Source organism: Macaca thibetana, chromosome 15 (assembly GCF_024542745.1).
Source record: "Macaca thibetana thibetana isolate TM-01 chromosome 15, ASM2454274v1, whole genome shotgun sequence".
Classification (NCBI taxonomy): domain Eukaryota; kingdom Metazoa; phylum Chordata; class Mammalia; order Primates; family Cercopithecidae; genus Macaca; species Macaca thibetana.
This window is the reverse complement of record NC_065592.1, coordinates 46,284,443-46,297,452: the sequence shown is the minus strand read 5'-3', so window position 1 is coordinate 46,297,452 and position 13,010 is coordinate 46,284,443. Positions and strand designations below refer to the sequence as shown.

General features: G+C 46.0%; 2 protein-coding genes across 3 annotated transcripts in view; both read right to left on the bottom strand.

The window, feature by feature from the left end:
- LOC126937437 (uncharacterized) overlaps positions 1 to 13,010 on the bottom strand; it is a 265,633-nt gene that overhangs the window by 207,790 nt on the left and 44,833 nt on the right. The window lies entirely within an intron of this gene.
- On the bottom strand, positions 4,198 to 11,921 carry SPATA31F3 (SPATA31 subfamily F member 3). Of its 2 annotated transcripts, none has more exons than XM_050760813.1 (5): positions 11,696 to 11,921; positions 11,159 to 11,204; positions 10,561 to 10,621; positions 8,774 to 9,267; positions 4,198 to 5,425 (listed from the first exon to the last, which is right to left on the bottom strand). In XM_050760813.1, exons 1-5 carry the CDS (start codon positions 11,837 to 11,839, stop codon positions 5,139 to 5,141), a joined length of 1,032 nt encoding a protein of 343 aa, XP_050616770.1. In that variant the 5' UTR covers positions 11,840 to 11,921; the 3' UTR covers positions 4,198 to 5,138. The 2 variants fall into 2 exon arrangements, with proteins under 2 accessions (XP_050616770.1, XP_050616771.1); XM_050760814.1 differs by having other exon boundaries at positions 9,161 to 9,267; positions 11,696 to 11,920.

The window sequence follows — 13,010 nt, the reverse complement described above, 5'->3', positions numbered from 1 at the left end:
GTCCGTCAGTGACAGACTGGATTAAGAAAATGTGGCACATATACACCATGGAATACTGTGCGGCCATAATAAAGAATGAGTTCATGTCCTTTGTAGGGACATGGATGAAGCTGGAAACCATCATTCTCAGCAAACTATCGCAAGGACAGAAAACCAAACGCCGCATGTTCTCATTCGTAGGTGGGAATTCAACAATGAGAACACTTGGACATAGGGTGGGGAACATCACACACCAGGGCCTGTCATGGAGTGGGGGAAGAGAGGAGGGATAGCATTAGGAGATATACCTAATGTAAATGACGAGTTAATGGGTGCAGCACACCAACAGGGCACATATATACATATGTAACAAACCTGCACGTTGTGCACATGTACCCTAGAACTTAAAGTATAAAAAAAATTTTTTTTTTAAATAAGACCACAATATAAGTATTTTTATAATGGCTTTTTTTAACTACTGTATTCATACAGTATTAACGTCTCTCCAGGGATTCAGCCTGGACAGGCAAGGACAAATATAGGGTGATGATGGGAAGGTCAACTAAAGGATCATGAGGCTGCTGAAAGAGGATGAGACTCAGAGCATGTGGAAATTTAGGAGCAGAGGATGTTTTCTGTCCCTCTAGACTTTTACCCCAAGCCCCATAGAGGAGAGGGACTAGTATTTGAGTGAATGAGTGGAGATAACTGAGCCCTTGTGTCTGAGGATCTCCAACAACATGGACTGTTGAGCAGAGCAAGTTTCTGCTCCTGCTCAGGGACTCCCAGTCCCTGGAGGGTGGCAAGAGGGTGGCATGACAGGACTGAACAAAGCAAGGTGGTGCTTCCACATTCACTTCTGCACTCAGCATATTCTATGACTTCCCTGCTAGGGGTGAGCAGGTACAAAAGTCAAGCAATCCTGGTGGCCAGTTGCCTGAAATTACCATAATCGAAATCTGGGGGGCATGTAGGAGCCTGTGGGGGAGCATGGGAAGGACCTGCTCCACCCACCCTAAACCAAGATGTATGCACATTAACCCCAGTTTCCCACATGATGCTGCTGTGACCCTTCTGAGTCACTTTCTGTCACTCTGTGTCTTCCTCCTACATAGCTTTCTGCCCAACTCCCACTAGGCAGGCTTAACACAAAACCTCCTTTGTGCTTAACACAAAACCTCCTTTGATCTTTGGGGATGCTTTAGGCAAACACCTGTTAAGTGTTGGCTCAGTAGGCCTAGACCTTGTGCCTCCATGGCCTGGAGGCCTTGCAGGGACTGGGCCCCCATCCCTTAGGCACAGAATCATCATTCAGAGGACCGACACATCCATGCTTCTTCCTATCTGGGCTTTCTGCATCCTTTCAGAAGTGGAAACATTATGCTAAATGCTGGGGTCCTGTCTGAGGAAGAAAGTCCTGCCACCTCCTCCTTCTGATGATAGGATGATGGGTAATCCTGGATCTCCTTAGGAACCAGGGGCATCCCAACTGTCCCTCACAACATGTCATAAAGAAGTCATTTCACTTCTTGCCCTTTCTTTAGCTCTTGGCTCCTCTGTGGTAGGTTGGAAGCAGAATGCAAAAGTGCCACCCTCTGAGGGATATCAGGTGGCCAAAGCAGAGGTCCCTCCCAACTGTTCAGGGCAGCCTCTTTGTCTTTCTGCTTCCCAGTCCACTCCTCCCACTCATATAGACTCCCTGGTCCCTTACCTCACTGAGTACTAGGAAGCCACCCCTGCCCTGTTTCTCTATCTGCAGCCCCATGCTCTTGCTCAGGCTGCATGAATTTAGAGCTTTCTCTGTGATCTCTCCTGCTGGTGCAATGTTCCAAGAGCACCTGCTGCATAGATATCAGCAGTAGGCTTTGACCACCTTTCCCTGCCCACCTACACTCTCACACTGCCACCAACTGCTTGGGCCCTAATAGTAACTTTCAGAATCTCTCTCCACACCCAGCTTTCTGGCTTTGGTTCTCCATACCATTCCCCCTACCCATAGCCATAGTCCCTTCCTAGCTCCTCACTTGTACCTCTTGGTCTGTGCCCACACTCCCTTATATGTGGAGGAATTATTTCTTCTTCTAATCCATTATATCCTCCATCACTAACTCTACTTCTCTCTACCACAGGAAAAATGTCTGCTTTTAGTAAAAGCCAGCTCCTTGATTTGGGTGCGTGCCCTCCACTTCTTCACTTCCACACAACAACGTTCTTCCAGAAATTCTCCCCTTGCTGTCTTGCTTATCCCTCTTGACTGGATCTTTTCTATCACCATCCAGCCATCCAACAGACTACATCTCCTGTCTTAAAAAAAAAAAAAAAAAAAAAACTCATTCTGGATCCCACTCTCCCCTCCTGCACCTCTATGAAACAAAAGCCCTTGAAAGAGTTGATTTCGCTTGCTGTCACCAACTGTTCTTCTTCCATTATCTCTTGAATCCACTCCAGTTGTGTCCATTCCTCCATTACTCACCTGAGGCTATTCTCAGGGTCATTAGTGATCTCTATGTTGCTAAATCTAATGGTCAACTATAAGTCCTCATATTAATTGACTGATTGGCAACTTGTCATTCCATTGGTCACCTTCTCCTTGAAACACTTTTGTTTCTTGGCTTCCAGTATGCCGCTCTTCTAGCTTTCCTTCTGTCTTGCTGGCTGCTGTGTCTCAGTCTCCTCTGCCTACCGGTTCTTCCTCCTCTTCTCAATCTTTTAACATTAAAGAGTCCCAAAGACCAGTCCTTAGATCTCTTTCATTTAAGCAACATACATTCATCTCAAACAATACAAATGTGAACTCCTGACTCCCCTTCCCCCACCATCACCCAGTAACACCAAACCTACTCCAATGTCAGTATTTCCCACATCAATTAATGGCAACTTTGTCCTGCCAGTTGTTCAGGGCAAAAACTTTGGTGCCATCCTTGACTTTTTTTTTCTCTAATTGTCCACATCCAATCTATCAGTAAATCCTATTGTCTACCTTCAAAATGAACCCAGCGTCTAAATGCCTGTAATCTCCTCTGCTGCTATAATTACTGAAGTAACCTTAAAACTAAATCTCCCTGCTTCTACTCTAATCTATACCCCCAATGCTCTATTTTTAGCACCATGACCTAAGTGATCCTTTTAAGATATAAATCAGATCTAAGCAGACCCCCTAATAGCTCCCCAATTTACTCAAAGTAAGAGCTAGCTTCCTTGCTGGCTTCCTACCAGGCCTTATACCATGTGGCCCCTTACCACTCTGGAGTCCTCCTCTACCACTTTCTCCCTTTATTCCTTTATTACTCTGCTTTAGGTTCACTGGCTTCCTTGTTCCTTCTGACAGACTGGGCAATCGCCAACCTCCAGGCATCTGCATTAGCTATAATTTCTGGCCAGAATGCTCTTCCTCATTTACCGACGTGACTTACTCTCTTATCACCCTCAAGTCCTTGCTGACATGTTAATTTCCTAGTGAGTCCTGCCCTGAGCTCCTTATTTAAAACTATACCCCCATTCAAGTCTTCTCTAATCCCATTACCCTGATTTTTTACATATATCTGGTCACCTTCTATATACTATGTTTTTAATTTATACTTCTTTTCTCTTCCTCCTAGCTATGCTCCCATCGTAAGCTCCTTGAGAGAGCAGATTTTTTTTCCCTCTTATGTTCACTGCTGTATTCCCGGTGCCTATAAAAGTGCCTGGCATATAATAGGTGCTCAATATTTATTGAAGGAATGAAGAATGGGTGAATGAATGCCATTCATTCTCCAGCTTGGCAACCTCATTCTGATCCCTTAAACATTTTACTGTGTGTTTTTTAAAATTATTATACAGGGGTTTCTCCAGTGAGTCACTATTCTCTGACATGGCATGCTGTTGTTTGACACCATGCCTCTGTTCGTGTTGTTCTCTCAGGCTGGGGAAGCCTCTCTACTCCCTACCTCCTTCCCAACTAACGCCTGCTCATCCTTTGGAACTCAACCTACATATCATCTCTTCTAGGAAACTTTCCATGAACATCCCCCAAAACTAGATTAAGTACCCTCCTATGTACTTTCATCTTATTGCTTCTAATGACTTTTTATATGACTGTGTATCCCAGAGTTCATGAGCTTTATGAGACAAGGCCTGTGTATTGTTCACTGTTGTCTCTGTAGTGCCTGGCACAGTGCCCGACACACAGCAAGTACTTGAATATTTGAATTATTGAATGCAAGACTCAGCCCAAAGTTGTTTTTATTTTGACCCTTTTAGGGATCTCTTCATCAACTAGTCTTCATTCTAGGCAGCATTCATTCCATGCAAATGAAAGGCAATGGAGGTTGGAACAGGCAGCAGGACTAGAGTAGGCTCTCAGGTGGGTTACCCTTAAAGATCTCAATAACAACAGGGAAAAGACAGGGAGATTCTATCATCTGGTTTTGACATCTGTCATATTAGCTGTGTGCTTCTGCTAAACATTCCTAAAGGAAGGTGCACCATGGCACTCTAAAGGACCTTCCCTGCAGGTTGTGAGCATATACTGTATAGAAGTCATCAATGAATTTTGCCTGTGGGCCAAAAATGCATTAGATTCCTGGCCACTGTTTCTTATACTATCGTCATGTCCACGTTGATCCTCTGAACCCAACACACCATGGGACAATAGAATTCAAGCCTGACCTTCACCGTCAATGCACCTAAAACAAGGGCCTTTCTTCTCTGTTCAAGTGCCTTTATCCACATTCTACGGTGGGACTGGGAGGAGTCATGTGGAATGCTGACCCATCTGAAATAAAATGTGATTTAAGCTTCTATACCACATAAGAAATACCTTTTAGGTCCTTTACTCTTTCTCTGACTATCATATACTACACTGAAAATGAGGAGGCACAAACAGGTGGCTCTTTGCTTAAAGGTACAAAGTATATTTGGAGAATGCCCTGCTTCACCTGCATGTTAATGGAAATGGCAATGAAAGCCTTTTTCAGGGGGATGCAGAGGTTCAGGAACCTATGAACTCCTTTTTCTTGTAATGGGTATTCTTGCATAAACCAGTGCCTTCTGCTGAGGTGAGTTGAGACCTGGGATAGATTTCCTGGTTGAGTGGCACAAGTCATTTGAGGACAGAGTTTGGAACATTTGTAGGAGTGGCACAGGACCCAGGATTGGCTGGACTGAAGGGAGTGTTGCTAGAGCAGATTATTTAGGCACTGGGGGGCATCAGAGAAGATCAGGCCTTCCTCCTCAGTAGAAGGAGGCTGAGCCTCAGGGTCCTCTGTTGTCTTCTCTGTTGTAGCTCCCCACACATGATATTTGGTGACAGTTGGACTCTTCTCAACGTTTTTTGTCCTGTCTTGGGTCACTGTCTCAGCCTTAGAAAGGAGAATGGATTCCTCATGCCTTCGATCTTTCATTTCAGGGTTAATCCAGTGCAGAAACAGCTTCATCTTGTTATCCAAGCCAACTTCTGGAGCTTCTGGAAGGATGATGCTCTTGTGAGTATGGACTCCCCTTACCAGACCCTGCAACTCTTATTCCTAGAAAGTGTGACCCTGCAAATTTTGACCCTGCAAATGTTGCCCTGTAAAACATGGCCCTGAACCATTTGACCCTGAAAACTTTGAATCTGAAAAAAATTTACCCCTTCAAATACTGTACTTGCAAAATTTCGGCCCAGCAATTAATGGCCCAGTAAATTGGCCCTTTAAGCTCTGGGCACTCCAGGTTTGGCATTCTCAGAAATCCTTGTTTGGATGAGGTTATTCAGCTTACTCTAACAGCTTTGCAAATTATTCTTATCTGGTCTTTTGCCCCAAGTAATCCTGGAGGATGCTCTTGGAACTCAAGGTTAGGGAGAAGCTGGTGAAGGAGCAATAGCCAGTACTGAGAGGATGGAAATGGGACTCCGCAGATCCAGACAGATCCTTGCTAGTCCCTGCTCAAGGCAACCATCTTAGCTAGACTAAAGTTTTACCTGAGAAAGATCCTGGAGATATATTTGGGAAATTGTGAGCTCTGGAGTTCTGCTTAGATGTGCCCCGTTCGCCCCTGAACCTCGGCAGAAAGGGTGCTCTGTCTGGCTGGGGAGAGCTCCAATGCTGTCCAGATACCCCCTTCTCTGTGATTCCCAGCTGCTTTGAACATCATCGAATGTCACTGGGTTGTCTGTTTTCTCTGCCGAAGTAGGGACTTGTCCTCACTTTTGCAAAGACCTGGTCTAAGAGGTTCAGGGCCCTCCAGGCTGGGTTGTTGACTCCAGCCTCCAGCTGAACAGAAAGTACCTGGGCCTCTGTCGTGCCCCCACTGGGTGTGAGATCCCAGAATCCCAGTAGGCATGGGGTACTGCTCAGGAACTTGATCACCTGTAGCTCTGCTGCACTGTCTTTGGTTCAACTGCAAGCTGTTCTTTCAGGCCAACCCATTCTGGATCTGGGGCACATGGGATGCCTGGTGGGATATGGAGTTTCTGGAGCAATGTTTTCCCTTGGTTTAGCAACCTTTAGACTCCTAAAGGATCCCTGAGTGGAGATTCTTTGGGATGGTCAAAATTTGTTCCCTGAATTCTCTTGTCTTTATGGGACTTCCCAAATGTATCTCGAGGAATTTATTTTTCAGGTAAAAATTTAGTTTGGCCAAGATGGGTGCCTTGAGTGATTAGGGCCTATGAGGATCTGTCTGCCTCTCTAGCAGTACCATCTCCATCAGCTTGTATTTTAGCCCAGAACACTTGTACATTATCTACACAAGCCTCATTGGTGTTTTGAAAGCATGGCCCAGGACTTACACATTGCTGTTTGGATGAGACTGAGTCAGAGGCTCTGATGGGCTCAATCTGTGATTGTGGATTCATGAGTGAGTGCATGGGCCACAGCCCTGGAAAGAGCCACATAATAGCGAGCAGGCAGCCCTGACAGAAAGGCCAAAATTTGTCTCAAGTTTCTCAGTGGCTTCCTGGTACAGGGTCTGAGCAGCTCAGGATCATCAGTAACAGCATCTGGTAAGGCCTGTTGCTGCTGGTCAAGGGCTGTCAATATTCAGAGTGTCCCTTCCTGATCTGTGTAGGGGCTGATATGTGTCACTTCCAGGTCCAGGTGTTTGCTTTTCAGAGGACAGGGGCACCAAGTTGCTGCCCAGGCCCTTGGAATACTGCAAGGTGTATTCCAGTGACTTGTAGTCCCAACAATGGCAGATGTGGGCAGGGACAATGCCCTAGCAGATCTTCCCATATTTGTAATCTATGTGGCTCTGCAACATGACCTTGGCCTGAGGAAACAATTGCAGACTGGCCCTCCTGCTACAGTGGATTAGAGCAGGCCACTATTCCCACTGGCCTCTGGTGCTGCATGTTGGGAAGACCCACATAGGTCAGGGTTGTGCTGCTCCAGGGCAGGGATTATTGGTCATCAGGTCACAGGAGGAACTGGATAGACTGCTGGATCTTTTGGATCAGGTCCCAGCAATGGCAAATCAACCCTCTGTTTCAATTGCTCCTGGAGGTAGAATTCCAGCAGCCTCTGGGCATGGTCTAGGAGAATGCTACCTCCATCTTGAGGACTAAAATGGACTTCACCAATCAAAGAGGGTCCTGGATCTAGTGGGAAAGGCTGCAACATGTCTCAGGGCTTACATTGTATTATTTCCTGGATCTACAGAGATTTCTGGACAACAGCTGGCAAACTCCACTGAAGCTGGAGCTGCCTCTACAGCAGGTGCCACTGCAAGGCTTTCACTTAGCCTAAGTCAGATACAGGACATTGATCTGGGTTTGTCCATGGTCAGATGGAGAATGTGGGGGAAAAGATGGGGAAGGATGGGGGATTTTAATTAGTACAGAGGTGAAGGAGAAATCATTGAAGAGAAAAGGCCAAGGGCTCCCCTGTTTTGGAGATCTCTAAAGGCAGACCAGGGATCTCTAAAGGCAGACAGTAATGTGCAGAAAAGAGAAACCACAGTAAGGTAGCTACAGGTGTGGTACACTGAGGCCTCAGTGCATCCCCCAGGCAATGGACAGAGGCCACTTAGAAGCTGAAAGAGGGGAGAGGGTGGAGCTAGAGCCATGGGGGTTGGGATTTGTTCACAGTAATTTTCTGCTCTGAGGCCACGGTGGATCCTTCAAAAACCCTGAAAGTTTAGGTGGACCAGCTAACCTCCCATGAAACCCAGAGTCAAGGAGATGGAAGCTCATCTGTTCAACAGAAGCCTTAGAGATAGCGTTCAGGGTGAAAGAAATGGCTGTTTGTCTGTTTTCCATCCTTTGGAAAATTAGAAGTGATGTGGTATAAGCTGCCACAGGAACTCCTCCACAGATCTTGGGAGACCTCAAATGTGGGAATATGTGAAACAATATCCTTTTCTTTTTTTTCTTTTTTTTTTTTTTTTTTTTTTTTTTTGAGGCGGAGTCTCGCTCTGTCACCCAGGCTGGAGTGTAGTGGCACGATCTCGACTCACTGCAAGCTCCGCCTCCCGGGTTCACGCCATTCTCCTGCCTCAGCCTCCCGAGTAGCTGGGACTACAGGCACCCACCACCACGCCCGGCTAATTTCTTTTTGTATATTTAGTAGAGATGGGGTTTCACTGTGTTAGCGAGAATGGTCTCAATCTCCTGACCTCGTGATCTGCCCTCCTCGGCCTCCCAAAGTGCTGGCATTACAGGCATGAGCCACCGTGCCCGGCCAACAATATCCTTGTACTTGGAGATTCCTCAGGACTTTTTGGACATTGCAATAGCAATTGAAAGGAATGTAGGGTCATAAGGTGTTGTTTTAGGTTTGGGAGCTCTGGGTTCAGGGAAAGAAAGGGAATCTAGTATTCAAGGGCTGCTGACCTTGGTTCTCCAGGACAAATTTGGAGTTGTTTTTCTTCCTCTCCTGCTGGCTCAGAGGAATTCCAGGCTTCTCAAAGTTTGAAGACAGAGATCCCATGACCTGGGACACAGCTGGGACTTGCGATCTCTGTCCTCGCTGAAAGTGATCAGCCCAGGAATCTTGGACGCTGTCTGCACCAGCTGACTGGGCAGCTGACTGGGTTAAAGATTTCTGATCCATTAATTGTGACAGTGTTGGAGTTACAGATGCCAGTGAAAGCTCTTTGGATTTCTGGGAACCCGGATCCTGACTATGCTTAAAAGACACATTAGACGTAGACAAAGCCTCTAGGCCAGAGGAGCCCTGTGATGGCCCCTGTGAAGTCAGGGAGATCTGGTTGTTCTCACCCGCCAGCAATTGCTGAATCTCCAGAGCCATAACATTGCAAATTTGGCAGCAGGGATCTGCACACAGAATTCGCCGCACACTTCCTTCCTGAGGAAGCCAGCCCTGGCTGGGAAGAGAAACATGACAAACATTAATGATGGAGTGACCTCTGCCTTCTTGGAAAAGTGTGGGCCGGGGTTGGCATTGTCCTTTCCCAGTCCTGAAAATCCTGGGGCCTACACTCTCTTGGTGTCTACCTCTCTGCTTTTCTTTCTAAGAAAATGCCATTTGGAGGCCGGACACAGTGGCTTACGCCTGTAATCCTAGCACTTTGGGAGGCTGAGGCAGGTGGATCACCTGAGGTCAGGAGTTCAAGATCAGCCTGGTCAGCATGGTGAAACCCCATCTCTACTAAAAATACAAAAATTAGCCAGGCATGGTGGCGCTACTACTACTAGTAGCAGGTGGCTCCCTGCTACTCGGGAGGCGGAGGTAGGAGAATCGCTTGAACCCAGGAGACAGAGCTTGCAGTGAGCTGAGATTGTGCCATTGTACTCCAGCCTGGGCAACAACAGTGAAACTCTGTCTCAGAAAAAAGAAAAAAGAAAATAAAAAGAAAAAGCCATTTGGCAAGGTGGGCTGAGCTGACAGTCTGGAGCTTGTTGGGCAAGGCTTCAGACAACCATGGAATGGCATGGCCCTCAGAGAAGGCTGGGAGCTGCGGTCAGTTCTCTGTTGACCGTGTTGAAAAGCTGAACTGGGAGAATGGAGCCAAGTGGTTAGCTGATGGGGCATCACCAATTAGAACATGGATCAGTCTCATTTGAGGCTAAGAAACCCAAAGCCTGGTATTTGGGCTTGAAGTTCATGTAGAACCTCTGCGTTCTGAGGGCTATTTGGTATCCCTGCTGATATACCCAACATCTTTTGGGACTCAATCCTGTTCTCTAGAAATCTTAAGAAATGGTTAAGATGATAGGCTGCCATCTGAGGGCTATCTCCCTACTGACAGAGCCAGTGGAGGTAATGTCAGCAGAGTCCAGTTAGCCTCAGAGGAGAGAGAATAAAGAATAAGACAGGGATGACTTCTTTATGCAAAATCCATTCCTCTTGACTGAATAGCTTGTCTCGTGGCTGAATGCAACCCCGTGTAGAGTCTTTTATGAATTATACACTAGTACCAGCCTGAATTCTAGAACTACTGTGACCCTAGCCCAAAGCAGAATTGGGTGACCTTCCCTCTTGAGCTGTCTGGCCCAGCCCCCGTGACCTGGCAACTCTATCAACTAGCGAACCAGCCTCCACTGTGTATGTCTCCTTCCCATCCATTATCCCTCTTCTCATCTCTACCCCAAGCCAAGCTGAGAAATGATCACAAACCAGACTAGCAGCTGGGAGACTGCAAAGAACAAGAGATTACCTTTTCATGAGAAAGAGCAGCTTCCCCAACTTCTTGGCTTCTTCCTGGGAAGTTCTCCTAGCTGAGGAAACAGAAGATAGTGTTATGTGGAACTGGAGAGGATTCAGGAACATCCTATAAGAAGTTGAAGGCCTTTTAATGAGAGGATACTGAAAACCCCAAGAGTCAGAACACTAAGTCACATCTGTGTACAACTTAACCATTTACAATGTGTTGTTCTGTACCTCATATCATTTGTTCTTCACCATCACACTGGGAGTGAGGAAGGATCATCACATGCCCATTTTATGGAGAACAAGACTGAGAGTTGAAGTGAGTCCCACAGGTTTGTAAAACTAGTAAATGACAGAGTTGAGGACTTATGCCCTACTTCTTCATTCTTTATTCTCAGGAGGATAAGATAGAGAATTTTTTTAATGTCCCTAGGCTCTGATTTTCCACCCAAGGAAGTCTTCCATGAGAAATTGTCCCTGAGGGGGTACTAGAGTCTGCAGTGGTTAGAGCACCTGGCTCTTAGCACCAGGGGTCATACAGGGTCAGGATCCATGGGAACCTCACCCACAGTAGAAGCGAATCAGAGGAGAGACTGGGCCTTTACCTGTTGATGTTCTATTTCCAGACTTTTGTTGGACTCTTCGGTGACACTTAAAGACAAAAACATTAGAATGTAAAGCTGCTACACCACTTTTTCCCATATCTAAAATGAAACAAAACTCATAAACATTTCCCAGTCTTTTTCTGTGTTCCAATTTTATATACTCTTCTTTCCTTTCTGTATTCTTTTTCACCCCAAGAGTTTCCTTGTTTGCTTATTTCTGACTCCCTTTCAGGCTCTTCCATACTCCATGCCTCCCGCCCTCATTCCTTTCATAAGTTCTGTGGGGACTTTAGGATGAGATGGGAGGAAAAGTGGAATAGATTAAAGGATGGGTGGGTCTAGAAGCCAAAGGAGTTCAGCCGTCAAATGGCCCTAAATAGCCGCCAACCAGAATAATCACCCGAATTGGGAGCTCTTCTGGTGTCCAGTGAGGAAATCCCCTTAAAAAAGCAAGGGCTAACAGGAACAAGAGAAAGCTGGGGGATAAAATCTTGTTTGAGGCACATCAATTTAGCCATGGTCATAGTGTTTCCCTACCCGGCAACAGCTCCTGTTAGGTCCCAACCTTAATTTTTGGCGGCTCTTTTTCACTTGCCAAATAATTAATGCAATAATGCAGATGGATCCATAGGTGTATAAGGGATATCCAACATCCCACAAAACAAAGGTAGGGCTCAACATGATCTAAACCTCACTAGCCATCCTTCTCCCTAGTCTTTCACTGCCTTGGAACCTAATACCTCCAGATTCTACACCTCATCATTTCTGCCTCACAGAAGAGGGATCCAAACCATCAGACCGCATCACAAAGCTCTCCTGTTCCACAAGGCAGGGATAGCATCACAGACCTTTATCTGTTTTTAGAGAGGCTTACTGTGGTGATTCAATGTTCAGATGAGGGTGTCTGGTGCTCTGTATGGGCTATAGAGCCTGAGGCAAAAGATACCAAGGTCATGGGCAGCATGTACCTTTTCATGTTCACTCTACTCTCTATACCCTTATGGCTCAGCTCTCTCCTTTACTACAATGGCCTGACACCTATCCCTATAAAACCGAGTCTATACACACTACATGCCTTATGAGAGAGACTGGATAGATCAGAGGAACTCCATGAACTACATCGTCTGTACTGGGAAGATAACAACAACAACAACAACAAATACAGAGGATAGGGCAGGCATCATATTGTTAAATCTTGGAAACCAATTTTTAATGTCACCAGCAATGATATATAGTCAGTACAGAGAGGTCTGGAAAGAGGGCAGTGTATGACGTGTCAAGGAAAGGACAAAGCTGTTGTTCTTTTAAATAACTTTCTGAGAGTTAAAGAAGGACTCCTCCAAATCTGTGTGGTCCAGCCTGAGATGGGTGAGCAGAGATTGTAAGCACTACCTTTCAAGGAGGCAAACGAATGATGCTCACTTCTGGAGCTCTGTACAAGGCTTGATTTTCCAGAATTGCCTCTACAGATTTCATAGCATCTAGCCTATTCATGGAGGTGAGTTATTGGCAAAACTTTCGATTAAGGTCAACAAACTTGTGGCTCTTTGGTTGAATCCACTATGGTCAGAATGTTTGCCTGAAAGAGTGTTTTATGAAAATCTGAATTTGAATAACTTTAGGCAGAGCAAGATTTTCCCTCATTCAACCCTAGGATCTACCTCTCCTATGCCCACTGATTCTCACATTAATGTTAACTTCATGACCCCGATCGATATTATGGCATGTCCCGAACACCCTAGGATTTCTGAGTTTCCTTGAGAAGTTCTTGCCCTGATAAGAGTGGCTGGTCTTAGGCTCAAAATCTCTGAAAAGGGGCTGGGTACGGTGGCTCATGCCTGTAATCCCAGCA

What these genes read in the sequence shown, in the direction of transcription:
- SPATA31F3 (XM_050760813.1), bottom strand. Translation starts at nt 11,839, where the DNA reads ATGTTGAGCCCTACCTTTGTTTTGTGGGATGTTGGATATCCCTTATAC. An exon ending in CTAACAGGAGCTGTTGCCGG is followed by an intron (nt 11,205 to 11,695) that starts GTAGGGAAACAC and finishes TTTGTCTTTAAG; the next exon opens with TGTCACCGAAGAGTCCAACA. An exon ending in ATTTGTCCTGGAGAACCAAG is followed by an intron (nt 5,426 to 8,773) that starts GTCAGCAGCCCT and finishes TCATCCTTCCAG; the next exon opens with AAGCTCCAGAAGTTGGCTTG.